Source organism: Chiloscyllium plagiosum, unplaced genomic scaffold, assembly GCF_037043375.1.
Source record: "Chiloscyllium plagiosum isolate Xiang-an unplaced genomic scaffold, Cpla_swu_hap1 HiC_scaffold_26, whole genome shotgun sequence".
In the NCBI taxonomy this organism is placed as follows: Eukaryota; Metazoa; Chordata; class Chondrichthyes; order Orectolobiformes; family Hemiscylliidae; genus Chiloscyllium; species Chiloscyllium plagiosum.
The window spans coordinates 29421327-29447984 of NW_028270164.1; the positions used below are offsets into that span (position 1 = coordinate 29421327).

At 41.2% G+C, this 26658-nt stretch overlaps 1 protein-coding gene across 6 annotated transcripts in view; it reads left to right on the plus strand.

Annotated features, from left to right (window-relative positions):
• Positions 1–26658, plus strand: part of LOC122563199 (chemokine-like protein TAFA-5) — a 348864-nt gene that overhangs the window by 163068 nt on the left and 159138 nt on the right. For all 6 annotated transcript variants that reach the window (XR_015750996.1, XR_015750995.1, XR_015750994.1 and 3 more), the window contains exon 3: positions 20302–20429. Coding sequence is in view for 2 of the 6 variants with exons in the window: in XM_043716744.2 (XP_043572679.1) it covers positions 20302–20429 (128 nt within the window). In the remaining 4 variants the exon portion in view is untranslated. The remainder of the gene's footprint in view (positions 1–20301; positions 20430–26658) is intronic.

The following is a 26658-nucleotide window of genomic DNA, read 5'->3' on the forward strand; positions in this document are numbered from 1 at the left end:
GTATCTTAATGTTTCAATAAAAATCACCTTTTACTCAAGATGTCACCATCTATTTCCCTACATTCTGTATCTTTCATGTTCTTTTCCTCAGTAAACACTGATGCAAAATACCCATTTAGTATCTCCCCAATCTTCTGTGGCTCCACACAGAGGCCACCTTGCTGATCTTGAGGGGCCCTATTCTCTCCCTAGTTACCCTTTTGTCCTTAATGTATTTGTAAAAATCCTTTGGATTCTCCTTAATTCTATTTGCCAAAGCTATCTCATGTCCTCTTTTTGCCCCCCTGATTTCCCTCTTAAGTATACTCCTCCTGCCTTTATGCTCATCTAAGGATTCACTGGATTTATCCTGTCGACACCTGACATAAGCTTGCTTCTTTATCTTAATCAAATCCTCAATTTCTTTAGTCATCTAGCATTCCCGACATCTACCAGTCTTTCCTTTCACACTAACAAGAATATACCATCTCTGGACTCTCATTAGCTCATTTCTGAAGGCTTTCCCTTTACCTGCAAACATCTGCCCCCAATCAGTTTTTGAAAGTTCTTGCCTAAAACCATCAAAATTAGCCTTCCTCCAATTTAGAACTTCAACTTTTAGATCTGCTCTGTTCTTTTCCATCACTATTTTAAAACTAATAGAATTATGGTTGCTGGCCCCAAAGTGCTCCCTCACTGACACCTCAGTCACCTGCCTTGCCTTACTTCCCAAAGGTAGGTCAGGTTTTGCACCTTCTCTAGTAGGTACATCCACATACTGAATCAGAAAATTTTCTTGTACATGCTTAACAAATTCCTCTCCATCTAAACCCTTAAAACTGTGGCAGTCCCAGTCTATGTTTGGAAGGTTAAAATCCCCTACTATAAACACCCTATTATTCTTACAGATAACTGAAATCTCCTTTCTCAAATTCCCTCTGACTATTAGGGGGTCTACAATACATTCTCAATAAGGTGATAATCCCTTTCTTATTTCTCAGTTCCACCTAAATAACTGCCCTGGATGTATTTCGGGGAATATCCTTCCTCAGTACAGCTGTAATGCTGTCCCTTATCAAAATTGCCACTCCCCCTCGTCTCTTGCCTCCCTTTCTATCCTTCCTGTAGCATTTGTATCCTGGAATACTAAGCTGCCAGTCCTGTCCATCCCTGAGCCATGTTTCTGTAATTGCTATGATATCCCAGTCCCATGTTCTAAATCATGCTCTGAGTTCATCTGTTAGGCCTCTTGCATTGAAATAAATGCAGTTTAATTTATCAGTCCTACCTTGTTCTCTGCTTTGTCCCTGCCTGCCCTGACTGTTTGACTTAGTTATTTTCTCAACTGTACCAGTCTCAGATGGATCTCTTTCCTCACTATCTCCGTGGGTGCCACCCCACCCCACCTTACTAGTTTAAATCCTTCCGAGCAGCTCTAGCAAATTTCCCTGCCAGTATATGAGTCCCCTTCCAATTCAGGTGCAATCCGTCCTTCTTGTACATGTCACTTCTACCCGAGAAGAGATTCCGATGATCCAAAAATGTGAATCCTTCTCCCACACACCAGCTCCTCAGCCAGGCATTCATCTGCTCGATCCTCCTATTTCTACCCTCACTAGCTTGTAACACCGGGAGTAATGCAGATATTACTACTCTTGAGGACCTCCTTTTTAAATTTCTGCCCAACTCGCTCTATTTTTTCTTCTGAATCTCATTCTTTTCCCTTCCTATGTCATTGGTTCCAATGTGTACACTGACCTCCTGCTGGGCCCCTCTCCCCCTTGAGAACATTCTGCACCCTCTCTGAGACATCCTTAATCCTGGCACCAGGGAGGCAACACACTATTCTGTGTTTTCACTGCTGGCCACAGAACCTTCTGTCCCTGCCTCAGACTAGAGAGTCCCCTAACACAATCGATCTCTTGGAACCAACGTACCCTCCATTGCGTCAGAGCCAGTTCTCAATACCAGAAACTTGGCTATTTGTGCTACACTTCCCCAAGAATCCATTACCTTCTACATTTTTCAAAACAGCATACTTGTTTGAAATAGGGATAGCCATAGAAGATAGCCATGGTCCTCACCTACCACCCCACCAATCTCCATGTACAGCGCATCATCCACTGTCATTTCCGCTACCTCCAAACGGACCCCACCACCAAGGATATATTTCCCTCCCCTTCCCTATCAGCATTCCGTAAAGACCACTCCCTCCGTGACTCCCTCGTCAGATCCACACCCGCCACCAACCCAACCTCCACTCCCGGCACCTTCCCCTGCAACCGCAGGAGGTGCAAGACTTGCGCCCACACCTCCCCCCTCACCTCCCTCCAAGGCCCCAAAGGAAACTTCCATATCCACCACAGATTCACCTGCACCTCCACACATATCATCTATTGCATCCTCTGCACCCGATGTGGCCTCCTCTATATTGGGGAGACAGGCCGGCTACTTGCGGAGCGTTTCAGAGAACACCTCTGGGACACCCGGACCAACCAACCCAACCACCCTATAGCTCAACATTTCAATTCCCCCTCCCACTCCACCAAAGATATGCAGGTCTTTGGACTCCTCCATCGTCAGACCACAACAAAACGACGGTTGGAGGAAGAACGCCTCATCTTCCGGCTTGGAACCCTCCAACCACAAGGGATGAACTCGGATTTCACCAGTTTCCTCATTTCCCCTCCCCCCACCCTGTCTCAGTCAAATCCATCAAATTCAGCACCGCCTTCCTAACCTGAGATCTTCTTCCCGACCTCTCCGCCCCCACCCCAGTCTGACCTATCACCCTCACCTTGACCTCTTTCCACCTATCACATTACCCCAAGTCCCTCCTCCCTACCTTTTATCTTAGCCTGCTGGACAAACTTTCCCCATTCCTGAAGAAGGGCTTATGCCCGAAATGTCGATTCTCCTGTTCCCTGGATGCTGCCTGACCTGCTGCGCTTTTCCAGCAACACATTTCCAGCTCTGATCTCCAGCATCTGCAGACCTCACTTTCTCCTCATAGCCATAGAAGACTCTTGCACTACCTGCGTACATCTCTTACCTTTCCTGGAGTTAACCCATTTATGTGACTATATCTCTGACTTTTTTCCCTTCCTATAACTGCCTTCCATCACACCCCCTTGCTCTTGTAAATTCCTCATTGCCTCTGTCGCTCCAACCGATCCTTTCAATCTGATAGAATTCGCAACCAATGGCATTTATTGCAGATCTAACTGTCAATAACACATAAACTCTCCCTAAACTCCCACATCTGACACGAAGAGCATATCACTCTACTAAAGGCCATTTTTGCTTCCTCCAGTCTGCAGACCCAGGAAATAGCACCGTCTTATTCCTCTACAAAACCTTGATCGTGGCTAACTTAATACTTACAGCTTATATTTGTAAGTTTAATCAAGAGACATAACTCAGGACATTAGTAAGGACACTTTTGGAATATCGCATGCAATTCTGGTCTCCTTCCTATCAGAAGGATATTGTGAAACTTGAAAGGGTTCAGAAAAGATTTGCAAGGATGTTGTCAGGGTTGGAGGATTTGAGCTATAGGGGGAGATTGAATAGGCTGGGGCTGTTTTCCCTGGAGCGTCGGAGGCTGAGGGGTGACCTTATCGGGGTTTATAAAATCACAAAGGCCATGGATAGGGTAAATAAATAAGGTCTTTTCCTTGGGTTGGGGGAGTCCAGAACACGAGGGCATAGGTTTATGGTGAGAGGGGAAAAGGGGCAACGTTTTCACGCAGAGAGTGATGTGTGTGTGGAATATGCTGCCAGAAGAAATAATGGAGGCTTGTACAATTGCAACATTAAAAGGCATCTGGATGGATATGTGAACAGGAAGGAGTTGGAGAGATATGGGCCAAGTGCTGGCAGATGGGACTAGATTGGGTTGGAATATCTGGTCAGCATGGACGGGTTGGACCAAAAGGTCTGTTTCTGTGCTGTATATCTCTATTACTCTATGCCTCTACTCTTCAAAACCCAGCAGGTACAAACAATATTCCTTCTCAGCTGCACAGCTGTTTCCATTGGCAAATGGATGTATTGACATTCAGTTCCAGAAGCTGTTATTTGTGCACAGACCCCAGATGCCCACACAGTGACAGGGAAAAATAGAGGCCAAGTAGACTATAAGTATAGGCTATCCCATCTTTACTCATAAGACAACCCATCCAATTCAGATATTAACATAAATTGTTAAAGGCTCAGTAGATCTCTCAAAATCTGTGGAGATAGATCGGAGTTAACGTTTCAAGTTCAATGACCTTTGAGTTTTTGGAGTTGCATTTATCCTAACAAGTAGGACATAAATGGTGCGGCACAGTGGCTCAGTGGTTAGCATTGCTACCTCACAGCACCAGAGACTCTTCGATTCCAGCCTCAGTGACTGTCTATGTGGAGTTTGCACATTCTCCCTCTGTCTGTGTGGGTTTCCTCCGGTTTCCATCCACAATCCAAAAATGTGCAGGTTAGGTGAATTGGCTATAGTAAATTGCCCATAGTGTTCAGGGATATGTAGGTTCATAGGTGCATTAGTCAGGGGTAAATGTGGGGGAATGGGTCTGAGAGGGTTACTGTTTGGAGGGTTACTTGTTCAGCCAAATGACCTGCTTCCACACTATGTTATACCATTACACTCTTGACGTGCCTTTTGGATGGAGGACAGGCTTTGGGGAGTCAGGATGTGTGGTACTTGCTGCAGTATTCTTCACTTCTGACCTGCTCTTGTAGCTACGATTTTTAGATGGCAGGTCCAGTTGTGTTTCTTGTCAATGGTGATACCAAGGATGCCGATGGTGGGGGATTTAGTGATAACAATATTGAATGTCCAGTGGTTAGATTGTCTCTTATTGGAGACGGTCATTGCTTGGCGTTTCTGTGTCGTGAATGTTACTTGCTACTTACCAGCTGGATATTACTCAGTCCTTGTTGCATGTTAACATTGATTGTTCGGTGTCTTGAGAAATTGTGAACGGTGCTGTACATTGTGTAGTCATTGGCAAGCATCCCCTCATGATGACCTTATGATGGAGGGAAGTTAATTGATGAAGCAAAGTTAATTGATGAAGCAGCTGAAATTGGTTGGGCCTTAGGGACTACCCTGAGGAACTTTTGTAGAGATGTTCAGGAGCTGACATTACTGACCTCCAACAATCACAACCATCTCCCTATGTGCCAGATATGACTCCACCAATGGAGAGTATTCCAACTGATTCCTATTGATTTCAGTTTTGTGGGGCTCCTTGGTACACCCTTTCAATGTGTTTTTCATGTCAAGGGCTATCACTATCACCTCACCTTTAGTTCATGTTTGAACTAAGGCTGTAATAAGGTCAGGAGTTGAGTGACACTGGCAGAAGCCAAACTAGACAATGAGCACATTATTGCTAAGAAAGTCCTGCATGGTAGCACTGTTGATGACATTTTCCGTCACTTTACTGGTGATCAAGTAGAATGGTATGGTCATTGGCTGAGTCAGATTTGTCCTTTTCATATAGGTAATACCCCAGTGATTTTCCACGTTGTCAGATAGATGCCACTGTTGTAGCTGATTATTTTGGATGATATGTCCTCTATATTGTGTTTATTTTCCTTACTTAGAATGCTTTTATTTTGCAGGAGTAACAATGCTGCTAATCTGTTCGAGGAAGGTTTTTCCCACATTTTGTGACAAAATGAAGGATCCCTGAAACTTTCTCACAGCTAAATTGGAGGATTCTCATCTTTCACAAATAACGTAGAGGGTGCCAACTTTTTGGCAACTTCATTGTATGAATTCCACAGTTTGCAGTCTTGATAAATTATTTCTATTTGCTTAAAATTGAATAAGTCCCACTGCCTGCGGCTTTAAAAGAGAATGCCCACATTAATTACATTTACTAAATGACTACTGCCATTTGTAGCTTTAAAAGATGAATCCTTTTTAAATGCTTTTCTTTCTAAATGATTTCCTCTATCTGTGCCTCCAATAATTATCCCAATTCCTTTTAGGTTTTCTTCCTGGTTGATTATTGCTCCCAGCAGTGTATGTGAATGCTTCCCACTTGTGACACAGTTTTAATAAATGTTTTCTTGCCTCTTCTGCAACCCTAATAAAATCTTTTGGCTTTCTTATTTCATTAGAACAGGCTGCCTATTGGCTTCATAACTTCCCTGGGTCTGCAACCTTGGTTTTAATTACATTTATTGCCCTTGATTTCCCCTCCTTTATGATGCTCGTTGTTAAAACATTAACACATAAGTACTTGCCTTACTTTTCCTACCTTTGCTTGTAATGCTATTCCGTTTTTTTAATGTTTTCCCTTCCTCACCAGGGACATTAATGAGACTCGTAGAGCCTCTGTCCATTCATCACCCAGCTGAACATCATCCTACAGATCAGGGTGGCACGGTGGCTCAGTGTTTAGCACTGCTGTCTCACAGTGCCAGGGACCTGGGTTCAATTCCAGCCTCGGATGACTGTCTGTGTGGAGTTTGCACATCCTCCCTGTGTCTGTGTGGGTTTCCTCCCACAGTTCATAGATGTGCAGGTCAGGTGAATTGGCTGTGCAAAATTGTCCATAGTGTTAGGTGCATTAATCAGAGGGAAATGGGTTTGGGTGGGTTACTCTTCAGAGGGTCAGTGTGGAGTTGTTGGGCCAAAGGGCCTCTTTCCACACTGTAGTTAATCTAATATCACTGTCACACAATGCAGCCTGTATTTGCTCTGCAATAGCTAATTTGTTTTCTCCAGATTTGGAGATGCCGGTGTTGGACTGGAATGTACAAAGTTAAAAATCAGGTTGTTGATGAAGGAGCAGCGCTTCGAAAGCTAGTGCTTCCAATTAAACCTGTTGGACTATAACCTGGTCTTGTGTGATTTTTAACTTTTTGTCCGGGGAATTCTTAACTCACCAGCTGCCACACATTTCTTAACAGGTCTCATATGTTTTTACTCTTGATTTCTTTTCTTATTGAATCTTGCTGCAAAGGTTTCTTCTGTAAGTTTCTTAAATATTCAACTCTCCCCTGCTGCTGACTGCAGGAGCAAGTGACATGAAGCTGAGTCTGAAGATGCTGAAAACTCTTCAGCTCTCCTCCACTGCCAGAATGTTGCAGGAGACAGCCAAATGAATTCTGCAGTCCTGCTCACCATGTTGTATGTTCAGTCACACGGGGCAGCTTACCATGTGCTGACAGTACTGCCACCACTCTGTTTAAATATAGGATTGTACAGGATCTGCTTGGTTTCATGTGGTCGAGGAAGTCCATTTACTGGTCTAACTTGAAGATACTCTTGTGTTGAACAATAAGTAGCCGATTCCGAGTTAGCAGGTAGCTACATGTAACATTGTAAACCTATAAATTTCTGAGAAAGAGTTACCGGACCTGAAATGTTAACTCTGATTTCTCTTCACAGATGCTGCCAGACCTGCTGAGCTTTACCAGTGCCTTCTGGTTTTGTTTGATTTATAGCATCAGCAATTCTTTCAGTTCTTATAATGTAAACCTGTACTGCAGTGATTGATTATTAGAAGTTACAACAATGAGTTATTTTTCAAGGCTTTGAGGTGGGCCTGGATATTAGGTCTCATTCCTATGACATACGAAGCTGCTCTCCCACAAGTGCACATGACATCACCATAGTGGATGGTACTTCTAGCATTCCTCCGCATTAACTATTTCAGATCCATTTATAATACAATACGCCTTTCCAGGCTGCATCAGAGCATCACAGTAAAAAATAAGTGAATTATTATCAGTGTGCCAGAGGTAAATTATAGTGACAACAGTAATGAAATGACATAATCAACAAGTTTCAAATTCACAAATTATGAAAGTGCTCTAGAAAAATGATTTTTTTTTGAGCAATAGTCTATTGGTATTGGAAAATATTGATCCATGATATATTTAACTATTTAAAGCCCAGAATGAAAGCCTTTCTTACGCTTGTTCTGATGCATGTGCTTCATTGTACTGTAATCTGTATCCAGAACAATCATTTGATGGACAGAAAGATTGAGAGAGACAGTGTGAAAGGAACAAAGAAAGTTTGAGTCAAACCATTATGGAAAAGAACAGAAAAAAATTGTGCATTTGAGAATTTTGTTTGACTCTCATGAAAGCAGCAGAGTTTGCTTTGATTTACCCAAGCTTACATTTCCTTCAAAGCTTTCATATCTGTTGGCAAATTATCCTACCTGCCCTGCTGGATACATCTGTTTGAAAATGAAGGATTGTTCAGGCCAGTGCTTCAAGTCAGAATAGTTCCTATTGATTAACTGTTTGGCATTAATAGTAAATTTTGGTGCACATCTAAAATGGAAAAACTTGCAGTCTGAACAAAATCACTAATAATTTTCCAGTTAAATTGAAATATTAAAATTATAAAGGCAGAAGTGTTTTTGTAGAGTGCATTCTTTTCTAAAGCCCTCAGCCAGTTTTGCTTTGTTCTCCCATGTATATTCAGTGCAGTACTACACTCTTAAAAGTTAGATTAGATTCAGCTTAGTTCTCTCTTTGATGATTGCGACATTGGGCTATATTGTTTTTGAGATGCATTATTTTAAAAGTTTTTTTTGTACATGCTTGAGGAATTTGCAAGTGATGCTGAAAGTATTAAGAAATATTGGTAAAAATTCATGCAAATATTTGAGAAGGCTAAAAGACATAGGAGAAGAAATTAGGCCATCCACTCTACTCTGCCATTCAATCATGGCCGATAAGTTTCTCAACCCCATTCTCCTGCTTTCTCCCCATAACCCTTGATCCCCTTGATACTCAAGAATCTATCTATCTCTCTCTTAAATATTTTCAATGGCCTGCCCTCCACAGCCTTCAGTGGCAATGCATTTCATAGATTCACCACTCTCTGGCTGAAGAAGTTTCTCCTTATCTCTTCTAAAAGCTCTTCCCTTTACCCTCGGGCTATGCCCTTGAGTCCTAGTCTCTCCTTCCAATGGAAACATCTTCCCTATATCTACTCTCTCCAGAGCATTCAGTATTCTGTATGTTTCAATTCAATCCCCCATCATCTTTCTAAACTCCATCGAATATAAACCCAGAGTCCTCAAAAATTCCTCGTAGGATAAACTTTTCATTCATTGGACCATTCTCGTGAACCTCCTCTGAACATACTCCAGGGCCAGTACATTCCTCCTGAGATATGGGGCCCAAAACTGCACACAATACTCCAAATGTGGTCTGACCAGAGCCTTATAGAACCTTGGAAGTACATTCCTGCTTTTATATTCAAGTCCTCTCAAAATAAATGCCATCATTGCATTTGTTTTCCTAACTACTGACTCAACCTGTAAGTTTACCTTGAGAGAATCCTGGACTAGAACTCACAAGTCTCTTTGCAATTCAGACTTCTGAATTTTCTCGCTATTTAGAAAGTAGCCCGTGCCTCTATTCTTCCTACCAAAATGCATGACCTCACACTTTCCCCCACTGTACTCCACCTGCTACTTCTTTGCCCACTCTCCTAACCTGCCCAAATCCTTCTGCAGCCTCCCCACCTCCTCAATGCTACCTGTCCCTCTACCTATCTTTGTACCTACTTTACTGAGTTAATGTATTTTGTGAGTAGTTTTGATCCCAACACTGACTCCTGCAGATCTCCACCAGAAACCAGCTGCCATCCTGAAAAAGACCCCTTGATCGACACACTCTGCTCTCTGCCAGCCAATCCTCTATCCATTCTAGTACCTTGCCACTAACACCATGAGCTCTTAACTTACTTTGCAGCCTCCTGTGTGGCACCTTGTAAAAGGCCTTCTGGAAATCCAAATAGATCATGTTTATTGGTTCCCCTTTGTCAAATTTGCTCATTACTTCCTCAAATTCTAATAGACTTGTCAGGCATGAACTCCCCTTGGCAAAGCCATACTGACTCAGCCCTATTTTACCATGCACTTCCATGTATTCTGCAATAATGGACTCTAAAATCCTTCCCACCTATCTGCTCCACATTTCCCACTGCCCTATCACAATCACCTCCTACCTTCACCCATCTATTGCCATCCCAAACACCTTTCCCCCAGCCCACCCCTCCAATTTAATTCTCAGCCCCTTTCCCCCTCCCCAGTCCTGATGAAGGGTTATGCCTGAAACGTTGACTCTCTTGCTCCTCTGATGCTGCCTGACCTGCTGTGCTTTTTCCAGCGCCACACTTAATCAACTCTAAAATCTTACTAACAACCAAGATAAGACTAACCAGCTTATAATTTCCTGTATTCTGCCTCCTTCCCTTAAACAGGGTGTTACATTATCCATTTTCCAGGCATTTAGGGATCCCACTGACTCCAGTGATTCTTGAAAGATTACTACCAATGCCTTCACTAACTCTTCAGCTATGTCCTTCAGAACCCAGGTCTAATCCATTTGGTTCATGTGACTTATCCACCTTCACACCTGTTATCTTCCCCAGCAACTTCTCCATAATAATGGCCACTATGCTCACCTCTGTTCCTTGACCCTCTTGAAGTTCTGGTATTCTATTGGAATCTTCCACTGTGAGGAGTGATGTCAAGTACCTATTCATTTCCTTTGTTATTTCTTTATTCCCCATTCTGCAGCCTCATTTTTCAACAGTCTACTCTTCCCTCTCTCTTACCTTTTTATATATCGAAAGTGATCACTGGATTGTTAATGCAGTAATGCAGATAATGTTCTGGGGACTTGGGTTCAATAAAAATCAGGAATTAAACATATTAATAATAAGTACGAATCCATTGCCAATTGTCTGGTTCAGTAATATCCCTACTGCCATCCTTACCTGCTCCAGATCCAGATTCATAACAAAGTAGATGAATTAACAGCACAAATCATTGTGAATGATTATGATACGGTAGGCACCATAGAGACGTGGTTGCAGGGTGTTCATAACTGGCAGTTAAACATCCAAAGATTTACAATTTATCGAACAGACAGGGAGGTGAGCAGAGGGGGCGGGGTTGCCTTGTTAGTTAAGAATGAAATTAAATCTATGGCACTGAATGACATCGGTTCAGATGATGTGGAGTCTGTGAGTGGAGTTGAGAAACCACAAAGGCAAAAAAACCATAATGGGAGTTACGTACAGACGTCCCAGTAGTGGTTAGGACCAGGGGCGCAAGATAACATATGATGATCGGCTGAGGATCCTGGGATTGTATTCATTTGAGTTTAGAAGGTTGAGGGGAGATCTCATAGAATCTTACAAGATAATGCTTGGCTTAGAAAGGGTGGACGCTGGGAACTTGTTTCCGTTAGGCAGGGAGACTAGGACCTGTGGGCATAGCCTTAAAATTAAAGAGGGTCAATTTAGAATGGAAATGAGGAGACATTTCTTCAGCGAGAGAGTGGTGGGCCTATGGAATTCATTGCCACAGATCGCAGTGGAGGTCAGGACATTGTGTGTCTTCAAGGCAGAGATTGATAAATTCTAGATCTCACAAGGAATTAAGGGCTACGGGGAGAGTGCAGGTAAGTGGAATTGAAACACCCATCAGCCATGATTAAATGGTGGAGTGAACTTGATGGGTCAAATGGCCTTGCTTCCACTCCTATGTCTTAAGGTCTCATGTACCAGAAAATAGATAGGGCATGTCAGAAAGGCAGGGTCATTGTGATCATGGGAAACTTCAATATGCAAAAGGATGGTGAATAATGTTGCCAGTGGATCCAAAGAAAGGGAATTCATGGAATGCTTACAGGATGGCTTTTTAGAACAGCTTGTGATGGAGCACACAAGGGAGTAGGCTATCCTGGACTTAGTGCTATGTAATGAACCAAACTTTATAAAAACTCTTAAAGTAAGGGAACACTTCGGAGACAGCGATCATAATATAGAGTCATAGAGATATACAGCATGGAAACAGACCCTTCGGTCCAACCCGTCCATGCCGACCAGATATCCCAACCCAATCTAGTCCCACCTGTCAGCACCCGGCCCATATCCCTCCAAACCCTTCCTATTCATATACCCATCCAAATGCCTCTTAAATGTTGCAATTGTACCAGCCTCCACCACATCCTCTGGCAGCTCATTCCATACACATACCACCCTCTGTGTGAAAAAGTTGCCCCTTAGGTCTCTTTTATATCTTTCCCCTCTAGCCCTAAACCTATGCCCTCTAGTTCTGGACTCCCCGACCCCAGGGAAAAGACTTTGTCTATTTATCCTATCCATGCCCCTCATAATTTTGTAAACCTCTATAAGGTCACCCCTCAGCCTCCGATGCTCCAGGGAAAACAGCCCCAGCCTGTTCAGCCTCTCCATGTAGCTCAGATCCTCCAACCCTGGCAACATCCTTGTAAATCTTTTCTGAACCCTTTCAAGTTTCACAACATCCTTCCAATAGGAAGGAGACCAGAATTGCACGCAATATTCCAACAGTGGCCTAGAGTTCAGTCTGCACTTTAAAAGAGAGAAGGCAAAATTGCATGTAATGGTATTCCAGTTAAGTAAAGGTCATTACAGGGGCATGAGAAAGGAATTGACGAAAATCAACTGGAAGCAGAGCCTAGTGGGGAAGACAGTAGAGCAATAATGGCAGGAGTTTCTGGGTGTAATTGATGACACAGTACAGAGGTTCATCCCAAAGAAAATAAAGATTATCGGGAGTGAGGGGGATGGGTGGGAGGAGGTATTAGACAGCCACGGCTGACAAAAGAAGTCAGGAAATGAATCATAGAAAAAATGAGAGCCTATAAAGTGGCCAAGAGCACTGGGAAATCAGAAGATTGGGAAGACTACGAAAACAAACAGAGGATAACAAAGGAAGAAATAAGGAAGGAGAGGATCAAATATGAAGATAAGCTCGCCAGTAATATTAGAAATGATAGTAAAAGTTTCTTTCAACACATAAGAAATAAACAAGAGGCAAATGTAGAAATTGGGCCATTCCAAATTGATGCTGGAAGGCTAGTGGTGGGCGATAAGGAAATAGCTGAAAAAATTAATAAATACTTTGTGTTAGTCTTCACAGTGGAAGACATGAGTAATAGCCCAACAATGAAGGAGAGTCAAGGGTCAGCATTGAGTATGGTAGCCATCATAAAAGAGAAAGTGTCAGAAAAGCTAAAAGGTCTAAAAATTGATTAATCTCCTGGCCCTGATGGGCTACATCCTAGAGTTTTGAGGGAGGTGGCTGAAGAAATAGCGGAGGTGTTTGTTGTAATCTTTCAAAAATCACTGGAGTCAGAGAAAGTCCCAGATGATTGGAAAATCACTGTTGTAACCCCCTTAATCAAGAAAGGATCAAGACAAAAGATGGAAAATCAAAGACTGATTAGCCTAACCTCGGTTGTAGGTAAAATTCTAGAATCCATTGTTAAATTCTTGGAAGTGCAGGGCTGGATGAGAGTAAGTCAGCATGGATTTAGTGAGGGAAGATCATGCCTGACAAACCTGTTAGAATCCTTTGACAAGGTAACAAGTAGGTTAGATCTGGGAAACCCAGTGGATGTTATCTACCTAGATTTCCAAAAGGCCTTTGATAAGGTGCCTCACGGGAGGCTGCTGAGTAAAGTGAGGGCCCATTGTGTTCAAGGTGAGCTACTGGAATGGATTGAGCATTGGCTGTCTGACAGAAGTCAGAGAGTTGGGATAAACGGTTCTTTTCTGGAATGGCAGCTGGTGACAAGTGGTGTCCCGCAGGGTTCAGTGTCGGGGCTGCAGCTGTTCACTTTATATATTAATGATCTGGATGAGGGGATTGGGGGCATTCTGGTGAAGTTCGCCAATGATACGAAGTTAGGTGGACTGGCAGGTAGTTCTGAGGAGGTGGAGGACTGGAGAAAGATTTAGACAGTTTAGGAAAGTGGTACAAGAAATGGCTGATAAAATTCAACATGAGCAAATGTGAGGTCTCGCACTTTGGAAAAAACAATACAGGCATGGACTGTTTTCTAAACAGTGAGAAAATTCATAAAGCCAAAGTACAAAGGGATCTGGGAGTGCTACTGCAGGATTCTCTAAAGGTTAACTTGCATGTTGAGTCCGTGGTTAAGAAAGCAAATGTAATGTTGTAATTTATCTCAAGAGGGTTGGAATGTAAAAGCAGCGATGCGCTACTGAGACTTGATAAAGCTCTAGTTAGGCCCCATTTAGAATACTGTGTCCATTTCTGGGCCCCACACCTCAGGAAGGATATATTGGCACTGGAACGTGCCCAGCAGAGATTCACACGGATGATCCCTGGAATGGTAGGCCTAACGTAAGATGAATGGCTGAGGATCCTGGGATTGTATTCATTTGAGTTTAGAAGATTGAGGGTAGATCCAATAAAAACTTTCAAGATAATACATGGCGTAGAAAAGGTGGACACTGGGAATTTGTTTCCATTAGGTGGTGAGATTAGGACCCGTGAGCACAGCCTTAGAAGTAGAGAGGGTCAATTTAGAACGGATACGAGGAGATATGTCATGCCCAAAACATCGTATTTTCACTACAAGCTTATTTATCTCATTTCATGTACTGCACCCAATTGAGTACATTAGGCTCAGTTTTGTTTTAACTATCCCCACACCCCCTCAACATTATTCCCTTATATGCTGTTCCTGAAGTTAGATTCCTGACCCTTTCTATATTCTCTGTCCTTTTACTTGTTCTGGAAATTGCAGTAACCTCTTCTGAGTCCTGCACGTCCCATCTCTCCTCTGCCTTTAAGTCGTTTTAAACTCCTTGCCATCACCCTCTTTAGCCTTTCCACTAGGATCCTAGTCCCAGATTAGTTCAAGTGGAGCCTGTCCCGATGGTACAGATTCCTCCTGACCTACTACTGATGCCTGTGCCCCACAAAATGGGATAATTATCACCATCTTCACTAATGTTCCAAACATTTCTCGATATTTTGGGGAACAGAAATAGTTTCTAAACTATCTCAGTTTTTCTTGTACTTAGCAAAATCCCAACTCTTAAGCCACACCATAAATATCCAAGATTCCAGCTCTGCACAATGTTAGTCTCAACAATCACTGTGGAGGCTAACACAAGCACAGGAGGGTAACATCACATAAAGTCATAGAGATGTACAGTACGAAAACAAACCCTTTGGTCCAACTTGTCCATGCCAACCTGATATCCAACATAAATCTAATCCCATTTGCCAGTGTTTGGCCCATACCCCTCTGAACCCTTCCTATTCATATAACCATCTACTGTAGATGCCTTTTAAATGTTATAATTGTACCAACCTCCACCACTTCCTCTGACAGCTCAATCTATGCATGTAACACCCTCTGAATGAAAAAAATGCCCCTTACGTCCCTTTTATATCCTTTCCCCTCTCACCTTAAACCTCTACTTTTGGATTCCCCACCCTGGGAAAAGGCCTTGCCTATTAACCCCTATCCATGCCCCTCATGATTTTATAAATCTCTATAAGGTCACCCCTCAGCCTCTGAAATTCCAGGGAAAATAGCCCCAGTCTATTCAGCCTCTCACTATAGCTCATTCTCTCTAACCCTGGCAGCGTCTTCGTAAATCTTTTCCGAACCCTTTCAAGTTTCATAACTTCCTTCCTGTAGCCGGAAGATCAGAATTGAAAGCAGTATTCCAATAGTGGCCTAACCAATGTCCTGTACAGCCACAACATGATCTCCTGACTCCTATACTCAATGCACTGACTAATACAGACAAGAATACCAAACGCCATTTTCATTATCCGATCTACCTGCGACTCCACTTTCGAGAAACTATGAACCTGCGCTCCATGGTCTCTTTGTTCAGGAACAATCCCAGGATCTTACTGTTAAGCGTTTACGTACTGCCTTGATTTGCCTTTCCAAAATACAGTACCTCACATTTATCTAAATTAAACTCTATCTGCCACTCCTCAGCCCATTGGCGCATGGGGATATCTGTATCAGCAAAACATCAATATTTTCAAAAGGTGAGAAAGTGAAAATGCAATGACCAAAGCAACCAAAGAAAAATGCTTACACACAGTATTAAGCAATGAATTTGCTTGTTCATTAATTTTGCAGTGTTTCTCTGATGTGATGTTCATTTTGAACACCCCCCTGTAATCTAAACATGATGTCAGATACAATAATCACACCAAACCAAGTATAGCTGAGGTCAATATTTTATGTGATGTAATAGTTACCAAGTGAAAAGATGTGTATTATAAATTAATATCTTTCTTAAGCTAGAAACTATGATCCTTGAAGCTCATGTGGAGTATAAACAATGATATGGACACATTGGACTGGATGGCCTGTTTCGATGCTGTCCATTCTGTGTAAATTTAAATTTCAGCAAGGAATTAATTGATTTTTTTAAAGCTGTTTTCACAGTTAATCTCTCAGGGTCAAAGAGCTGTTCACATCACTGCTTCAAATGGTGTGACACAGACGATTTTGATTCCCCAAGAAACACCACAAACCACTGTCTACACAGCCTGAGGAACATTTATCAATGAGGAAAGCCAGATTGGCCACCCAGGATGTGGCCTATTGCACTATCTGGCCATGGGGGATCAACATAGCCTGTGTAGTGCTGCTAGAAGTGGTGCTAAGTGAATTAAATGTTCAGCTTCAGTGTTTTGGTTTGACTCTAACCTACACAGAAATAAGTGCACACATACACACACAACCATTTTTTTTTATCATTTTGTCATTGTGTTTATAAAAAGCAGTTTTCATTTCAAGGTCAGAACATTCAATAATGTTCTCCAGTGGTTTGTTCTGTACACAACCAGTTTTAATCAGAAACTACACATAAACAGCAAAAAAATGTTCTTCACTTAAAGCAAGGACATCACAGCATATAAAGTCAAGTTTACAAGCGTAAACATATGATCACCAGGACATAAAGGGCTCAAATAATTTTGGTGGAAAGTTATTGGATTTGAAGTTGCTTTTCAAAGAAAATCTATCTATGTATCTGTGTTCAACAGAAAGGGACAAATCAGTAAGAGTTATGGGTCAATTATCAGCAAATCACTTTTGTCCTGAGATTTTCAATATGTACAGTTTTGCATGTCAGTTGATGCAGGCCAGACTGACATTGGGACATATATCAAGATAAAATGCATTTGCAAATAGTCACGTGGAGTGGTAAATGATTTGAAAATCAGATCCTTGGCAAAATCTTGATTTTAGGCAAGACTTCTTAATTATTTTAAGTAAGTACCAATTTAACCAGCTTCCTTTGGTGTCAAAGCATAGATACCATTGTAATTATGTGAAGAAATGTTATGTTGCAAATCTGATGTGCACCTTAAGAAAGAAGACAAGGAAATTATCTAGGCGTTGAGTTCCTGATACACCCCACCTTTTAAAATGAGCCCATTATATTGAAGATTGGAAAGTCATTTATTCATAATACAATACTTTTGTAATTATATGAAATTTAATTTAGCCGCTTTTTATAATAAAATTCTGAATCCACAATTGCATTAGTGAAGAGTAATAATATTAATAGTTTTATAAACATTTCTCAGCCTAACAATCTTCAGAAGTAATGAACTAGAATTTGCTTAAATTCTTTTGCTATAAAGATAACATTGGCAACAACTTTTCTGCTTGGATTAAATAAATACCTGTGATACTGAAGAACAAATCATTTGTGCACCAGTATGCTTTTCTCAGTGATTACTCTAATCTTATTTAAAGGCATACATTCAATCCCCATTCACTTCATTCACCTTTCTACTTGGTGGCTAGTAGATCAAGGAAGTTGATGACAATCTCTCTATCTCTGAAATTGGCATCATTTCTGCAGTCCAGCTTTCACCTTTGAGTCTGACGTATTGTACTGCCATGCTGCTCAGATCGCCATCAGCAGCAGAAGGATTAACCAGTTCTGCTTTGATGTATTTCTGAATGTTTTGTCATGTGACTTCCTACAATCAGTCATCAGGCATTTCTGAGAATGTATCTCTTCAGGGTTAATAGTAAAAAGAATGGTTTGACTCTTACATTTTATGCCATCATTCCAGAAACTTGAATACATAATTAAGACTGACACTTCAGTGCAGTACTGCAGGAATGCTACAGAGTTGCTGTCTTTTACCCACAATGTTTAATTGAGCTTGTCCTCTTAGATAAATGTAATAGATACTTGGCACAGTTTTGAAGATTATGAGGGCAGCTACCTTGATAGCCTGGCTGGGAGAACTGGCCACTCCCCTTTCATTGTACGAGTGTTTTTTTTTATCTTGAAAGCCTCCTTCTAGAGGCAATATCTGTTAGCTAAATTTAAACTAGCCCTAAATCCCATCAAACTTAGACTTTTCAGAATTTGTGTCTTTTATGATCTCTCTGGGGCAAAAAAAAGGACTACACAACCTTGATAACGGAGCAGCATCATCACACTACATACAGAACGGGGCAGGTTATACTCCTGGAATACGTATCCCTGCCTAGAACCTGAGCCAGTCTAAATACTCCAAGTAGGAGTACAGTGGTGGTCTAGGCAAATACGAATATGCTACTTATCTTTGGTGCCTTAGCACACTTAAAGATCTGCTGCAATTTTCTTTTTGTAAAAGAGAGCATAAGTATATGTGAAGCTAGACTTGTGCCAAATAAGTTGGGACAGGGGTCTTAACCATTAACTCCGCCAGATGCTGACAGCAAATCTCAAATTGCTAGCTATGCATCACAGGGTTGGACTTAATGCTTGCTCACGGATGGATTTAGAGATGGAGGGGCTCATTAAAGCCAGTGGGTTGTCTGCGTGCATCATTCTCGCACATGTTAATGCCCATTTTGGGGCTTACTTTGCATGGCCTGCTAACCAGTAGATTGTTTGAGACCCTTAAGTGGACAATTCACACGCAATTAAGAGTCTCATCCTGCTTCCTAATGAAGTAGGATTTTTAGATTCTCCCCATCCAGGTTGTCCTCACTCTTCCACCCAGACCCCACCTCCCGAATAGCAACTCCAACTCAGTACAGCACCTGACCAACTTTATCAGGGTCTGCCAGCTGAGCACTCAGTGAGACACCCAAAGTAAGTTAAATCCTGCTCCAATACCATATGCTTCTGTCACAAAGTGCTGGAGATTGCTCTTTTGGCCAGTAGCGTCCTGAACCACAATGGCTGTGGCTGAACCAATTCTCCCTTAAGCAGGATCTCCCTGGTCTTTTTCCGGCAACGGGATGAAATTCAGCAACTTAGTTTTCAGTCTGATTTCCTCATTACATTCCTCATTAATTTTTTTTAAATGGAATAGATTTGTCTTTTTCTTAGTTTCTGTTTGGAATCTTGCACCCTGTGATTATTTTTGTGTTGCTGGTGAGTTGGACAGACACTTTGTGATGAAGTTCCAATGGAGTCAACATCACACGATTAGAGTAAAGAATGTTGCAAGGAATTAATTTACAATTTGCTAGGAGCAGTCTAACTTGTATCTTTTTATAATTTTACAAAAAGAAAATTTATATTGTATAAAGTTTGAAGTGCATCATTGTTACTGAAATAATTATGTCTTATTTGTCATCCAGTCTCTGAATCAAGCACTTTTAGAATTAGAATTACTACAGTGTGGAAACAGGCCCTTCGGCCCAACAAGTCCACACTGACCGTCCAAAGCGAATCCTACCCAGACCCATTACTGTACATTTCCCCTGGCTAATGCACCTAACCTGCACATCTCTGTACACTATGGGCAATTTAGCTTGGCCAATTCACCTAACCTGCATGTCTTTGAACTGTGGGAGGAAACCGGAGCACCTGGAGGAAACCCATGCAGACACGGGGAGAATGTGCAAACTTCAGACATTCACCCGAGGCTGGAATCAAACTGGGGTCCCTAGCGCTGTGAGGCAGCAGTGCTAATCACTGAGCCACCGTGCTGCCCTTTTAGTTCTTCATATCTCAGCTCAGTGCAGAGTAATTTTTTTTTAATCCATTTTGGCCTAATCATCATCCTTAATGCCAATCTCTGAAGAGCATTCTGAACTGCATCATTTTTTCTTTGCCCACTTTGCTCAATTGCCATCTTTTAACCAACCAACAAGACTGTTAATTCAATGACAAATTATTTGCAGATTTTTACCGTGTGCCCACGTCCAGTAGGATTGGATTACAGTGCCCAAATACATTTTATCTGGGACACAGACAAGCAACAAAGAGAGAAGGCTTTCACCACTTTAGCCTGGTTTGAACCCAAACAGGGTTTTCAGAGTCTTAACAAGAGTGATAGTGTGGCTTTTTGCTGGAATGGCATCTGGGACACATATAAGTGGATAAATCGGATGAGTATTTACCATTATCTAAGCTACTATGCAGTACAATCTCCTTCTTGCATTTATTATGAGTGTTCTTTCTCCATCCCTTATAACCCTCTGATTAATTTTGCAGTTAAGTCTGAGTATTCTCTCTTTTGTTTACAGTACGAGTTGTAAAGAGCAAGCAGTGGTGTGAAATGATCCCCTGTTCAGAAGGAGAAATCTGTGGCTTATTAATGAACAAGTCAGGCTGGACCTGTACACAACCAGGTGGTCGAATAAAGACAATAACGGTAGGCCATTCTGAGTCTTTGTATCACAAATGTGGTCTTACATGATTTTAATTTGCAGAAATAGATTTTTACATGTGTAGAAATATAAGTCTTTTTAAAATTTTCATGTACCTTCAAAAGCAATAAACTTGCATTCAAATAGCACATTTCACATTGTAGAAAATCTCAAGGTACTTCATAAAAACATTATCCACTAATCTGCCCTGATATATCCTCGTAGCTCAATGCTAAATTTTGTTAGATAAAGAGGCAGATTTTAAAGAGCATTTTAGAAGGGAAAAGAGAAGTAAGTAGGTTTAGGGAGGGAATTGCAGAGCTTAGATTCTTGGCAGCTGAAGGCAATGCTTGCAGTGATAGGGTGATTAAAATTAAGTGGCTGCAGAGACCATTATTGAAGGAATGCAAATATCTCAGAGGGTTATAAGGAATGGAGAAGAATACAGTGATAAGGAGTGGCAGGCAATTAAAGGATTTGAAAACTAGAAATGGATTAAGGTTTTGTTTAAGCTGGAGCTAATACAGATCAGTGAACATGAGTGATAGGTAAATGTGACTTAGTGTAAGACAAAAGCAGCAGAGTTTTCAGACAGTAGAATTTGGAGGCCAGCCAGGACTATGTTGGAATAGTCAACTGCAAACATAATAAAGTTGTGGATGAGATTTCAAGAGAAAATGAGCTGAAGAATGAGGTAACCATAGACACTTTCAGTGATGGGAGGAAGTGAGAACTGCAGATGCTGGAGATCAGAGTCGAGTGGGGAGCTGGAAAAGCACAGCGGGTCAGGCAGCATCTGAGGAGCAGAAGAATCGACGTTTTGGGCATAAGCCCTTCATCAGGAATTTCTTAACTTTCAGTGATGACAAGGGTACATGGTTAGAATTTACCTCAAGTGTGACATTGTGGTTCCTAACAGCCTGCTTCAGCCTCAGGCAGAATATCTTGGAGAGGAATAGAGCCAATGACGATGGAACAGATTTCTGATAGGATTAAAATTGAAGACTTCTGTCCTAGATGAGATGAAAATTCTCCTTATTCAATATGGGATTTCAGAGAATTAGTCTATTAATTTTGAAGCAGTGATGGTGTCAAGATGTGGTAGTGAGGTACAGCTGGATGTCATCAGTTCAAGTGTGGGAACTGACATAATATTTTCAGATGAAGTTGCTGAAGTGTGGACCAAAGGTGAAGATTAGTGGATAGCCAAGGACAGGTTCTTCAGGGACACCAGATGTAACGATGAGATAGTGGGAAGAGGTGATTCTTTGCAGAAGACTATTGATTGTAATGCCATATTTAACAAAATTAGCATATCTTAATTTCACAGTCACAGTGAGAGTGGGAAGCATGAATTGAAAGTAAAATATTCAGCGTAAAAAAAAGATGAAACTAATAAAGTGTGTACAGGATTTGTTAATATATTTATCACTTCAATATATTTTTATGTTCAAACATTCATGATGTAATGTAAAGCATGATTTATGATATCCTATGAAGAGGTAATTAACCTGAAAGTAAAGTTCTCACATATTTCACTTGCAAATGGATTAATAGATATCAATCCTCATTTTATGAGCATTATTTTGTTGACTGCTCATGAAAAGAAAGACCTGAAATGAATTATAATGTTATATTATATTTGAATAATACATTCCCCTGAGTGAAGAGAAGAAAATAATATCCTTAAGTGGGGGGTGGGGAATCAATAAAGCTGACTCTGAAACAGTGTGTAACACCGAATTAAGCAAGAAAGAAAAAAAACTTGAATTTCTGTAGCCTGTTTCTCAATTAAAGGATGTCCCAAAGCTCTTCACAGCCAATGAAGAGTTTTTTGAGGTTTAAGCATTGTTGTGATTTAGAAAACACAGCAGGCCTCCAAAATCTGAGACAATTTCAAAAATTTGTTTTAGTAGTATTGATTGAGGGATACAATTTTGTCAGGATACCAAGCAGGACTCTTCTGTTCTTTGAATAATGACACAGGATCATTTCTTTGAGAATTTTTTCATTCATTTGAGAAAGCAGAAAGGACCTTTTTTTTTTAATGTCTTATCCTTGACAGTGTTGTAGTCCTTCAGACAAAGAAAATAAACCAGGTTCAGCCGAGATTATTTGCTCAGCTCTCTAGAGTGGGAATTGATTGCACTTATATTTGATGTAAGATGCTTTCATGGACTAGCCTCATGTCTTACTATTGCTGTTGTATTAACCTATTTGGACCTGTTATTACACACATCTAAGATAAGTAGGGCCTGAACTCAGACCTCTGGTACCACAAGGGGCTTTATGATTGTAATTTTGAAAAGATAATTTAGTCAACAACAGCAATAATGGAATGCAGTAGATCACATTGTACTGAAATAATCCAGAACAATTGTACTGCAAAGAAGGAATCATATTCAGGCAACTTAAGCAGGGTTTAGGTTCACTATAGATCTTCGCATGGACTTTTCATTGCTGCTCAACTACAAATGTCATATTTAACAAAATTACCATATCTAAATTTCAGTCACAGTGAAAGTGGGAAGCATGAATTAAAATTAAATTTTCTGCATAAAAAAGGAAGTTTTAAACCATAGATATTGAACTTTTTAATATATTTAACATATTTTTATATGCAAATATTCATGATGTAATGTAAAGCATGATTTATGATACCCTATGAAGTGGTAATTAACCTGAAAGTAAAGTTCTCGCATATTTCACTAGCAAATGGATTAATAGATATCAATCCTCATTTTATGAGCATTATTTTGTTGACTGCTCATGGAAAGAAAGACCTGAAGTGAATGACAATGTTATTATATTTGAATAATACATTCCCCTGAGTGAGGAAAAGAAAATAACACCCTGAAGGGGAGGGATGGGGGGGGGGGGGGGGTGGCAGGAGTCAATAAAGCTGACTCTGAAACAGTGTGTAACACTGAATTAAGCAAGAAAGGAAAATTAACTTGTGTTTCTATAGCCTGTTTCTCAATCTCAGGAAGTCCCGATGCTCTTTCGAAGGGTAAGCATTGCTGCGATTTAGAAAACACAGCAGTCCTCCAAAGAGACAATTACAACATTTTGTTTTAGCAATATTGAGGGATAAAAATTTGTCAGGATACCAAGCACAACTCCTCTGTTCTTCTTTGAATAATGACACAAATATGAAGAAAACATGTTCTCTCCCAATTAGTAAGCCATTAACTTAATGTTGGGAAGACACAGCTTTCAATAGTACCATTTCTGCGAATGTAAATTGACAGTGGTCCAGAAAAAGTTAGTGAATTTCAAATGTACCTGTGATAATTATCCTTGAACATGTGATAAGCAGAGAATGAGTCTCTTAACCACTACAAATATCAAAATGTTTAATATCTGGCTGCAAGGTGCTCATTTGTTAGAAAAAAAATATGCTCAATGCCAACAGAGAAATCATCAATTTATCAATGTACTGCTACAAATGTTGACAAGCAGAGTAATGAAGTGCCATCAACACATTTGGTGAAGGTGAACAACCTTCCCAACATTCAAAGAAAGAGAAAGTAATAATAAATCACAAGATTAGCTCTATTTGTCACTACTTATTTTGTTATATTAAACATACCCTAAATGTTGCCATTGCTATAGCAAGTAAAGAAAATGGAATTGAAAATAGCAAACTTGCCCAAATTTATTTCGTATGGTAAGAAAAAGAAACTGAATCAAATCACTGTACTTCAGTATTCAGTGCTGTTGTGTCTAAAGACAAAATGGAAAAAAATAATCAGTGAATACAAACAACAAGGTGGTGGGCTGAAAATGTGTTGCTGGAAAAGCACAGCAGGTCAGGCAGCATCCAAGGAGCAGGAGAATCGACGTTTCGGGCATGAGCCCTTCTTCAGGAATGCCCGAAACGCCGATTCTCCTGCTGCCTGACCTGCTGCGCTTTTCCAGCAACACATTTTCAGCTCTGATCTCCAGCATCTGCAGTCCTCACTTTCTCCAACAAGGTGGTGGGGGCTCAGTTAGGATTGATGATTTACGATAAAGTTTACAAGGTGTCAGGACTGTTAGAAGAAAAGGTAGAACCAATGACAAAGCGATCATCTGTAACTTGTGTAATACATTGCATCAGCATTGTGAGGCGTACTTAGAAAATAACGTTGTACCTAATGATAAAATACATATACAAATGAATAAGGAATTTGCTTAAAGGCTAAATAATGTAACAGGCCTTTTGGATTAATGGTGAGCAATTTCAAAACTTTAACTTATTATGGAGAGGCAGACATACTTAGTACCCTTCATTCCCAAAAGTTGTGTTTGGATAGTCTTAAATTGGTGATCTCAAGACTGCATTTAACTTTTTTCCGCTCTACAATTCTGTTTTTGTGATTCTTGCATTCACCATTGATTTGAACTTCACCTATGATTTCCACTGTTCTGATGTTATTGGAGGTCCATGCTGTTCACCTCACTTCTCTGACTGGCCTCCACTATCGGCAAGTTTACAGCTGCACCTGAGAACCTGGGAGACTCCTGCTAGATGTCTTTTTAAAAGAAAAAATATTCCTCTCTGCTGTAAATCCCTTTATGTGATTATTTGTTCCTTTAAACTACAGCAACTGTGCACTGTGTGGAGTTTGTACATTCTCCCCATGTCTGTGTGGGTTTCCTTCAGGTTCAAAGTTTGTGAGAAGATTTGTAGCTCGGGTGCTCGTTGTTGTGGTTCTGTTCGCTGAGCTGGGAATTTGTTTCGTCCCCTGTCTCGGTGACATCCTCAGTTCTTGGGAGCCTCCTGTGAAGCGCTTCTATGGTGTTTCTTCTGGCATTTATAGTGGTTTGTCTGTGCCGCTTCCGGTTGTCAGTTCCAGCTGTCCGCTGCAATGGCCAGTATGTTGGGTCCAGGTCGATGTGCTTATTGATTGAATTGTTGAATGTGAAGTGTGTTGTGAGGCACAGGTCAAACTATTGGATCTGTGCCTCACAACACACTTCACATTCAACAACCAAATATACGAACAAATCAATGGCACACCCATGGGCTCACCCATCTCTGGACTCATAGCAGAAGTGGTAATGCAAAGGTTAGAACAAACAGTCTTACCGCAAATTCAACCCAAACTCTGGGTCAGATATGTAGATGATACCTTTGTAATCATTAAAAACACAGAAATAGATAACACACACTGGATCATCAGTGGTATCCAATTCACGAGAGAGGAAGAAAAGGACAACCAACTCCCATTCCTAGACGTGATGGTACAGAGAACACCGAACGGAGAATTCACCACAAAGGTATACAGGAAAGCCACACACACAGACCAAGTCCTAAACTATGAAAGCAACCACCCCAACACACACAAAAGAAGTTGCATCAAGACACTGTTCAAAAGGGCCACAACACACTGCAGTACACCAGAACTGCAAAAAGAGGAAGAAGAACACCTATACAATGTATTCGCCAAAGACGATACCCCCACAATTTCATCAACAGATGCCTAAGGGAAAGACAACGGAATGAGGCCATGCCACAACCCAAAGGACTAGCCACACTACCATGCATCAAAAATATTTCTGAACTGACAGCCAGACTACTGCGACCACTAGGACTCATAACAGCACACAAACCAACAGCCACTCTCAGACAACAACTCGCCAGCATGAAGGACCCGATACCCAGCATGAACAAAACCAATGTAGTGTACAAAATCCCATGCAAGGACTGCACAAAACACTGCATAGGATAAACAGGAAGACAGCTAACGGTCCGCATCCATGAACACCAACTAGCCACGAAACGACATGACCAGCTATCCCTTAGTAGCCACACACTCAGATGACAAGCAACATGAGTTCGACTGGGACAACACTACTATTATATGACAAGCCAAACAGAGAACAACCAGGGAATTCCTAGAGGCATGGCACTCATCCTCAGATTCAATCAATAAGCACATCGACCTGGACCCAATATACCGGCCACTGCAGCGGACAGCTGGAACTGACAACCGGAAGCGGCAGATACAAATCACTATAAATGCCGGAGGAAACATCACAGAAGCGCTTCACAGGAGGCTCCCAAGCACTGGGGATGTCACCTAGACAGGGGACAAAATGTCTGCAACACAAATTTCCTTCAGGTGCTCCGGTTTCCCCCATAGTCCAAAAATGTGCAGGTTAGGTGAATTGGCCATGCTAAATTGCCCGTAGTGTCAGTCGAAGGGGTAAATGTAGGGGAATGGGTCTGGCTGGGTTGATCTTCGA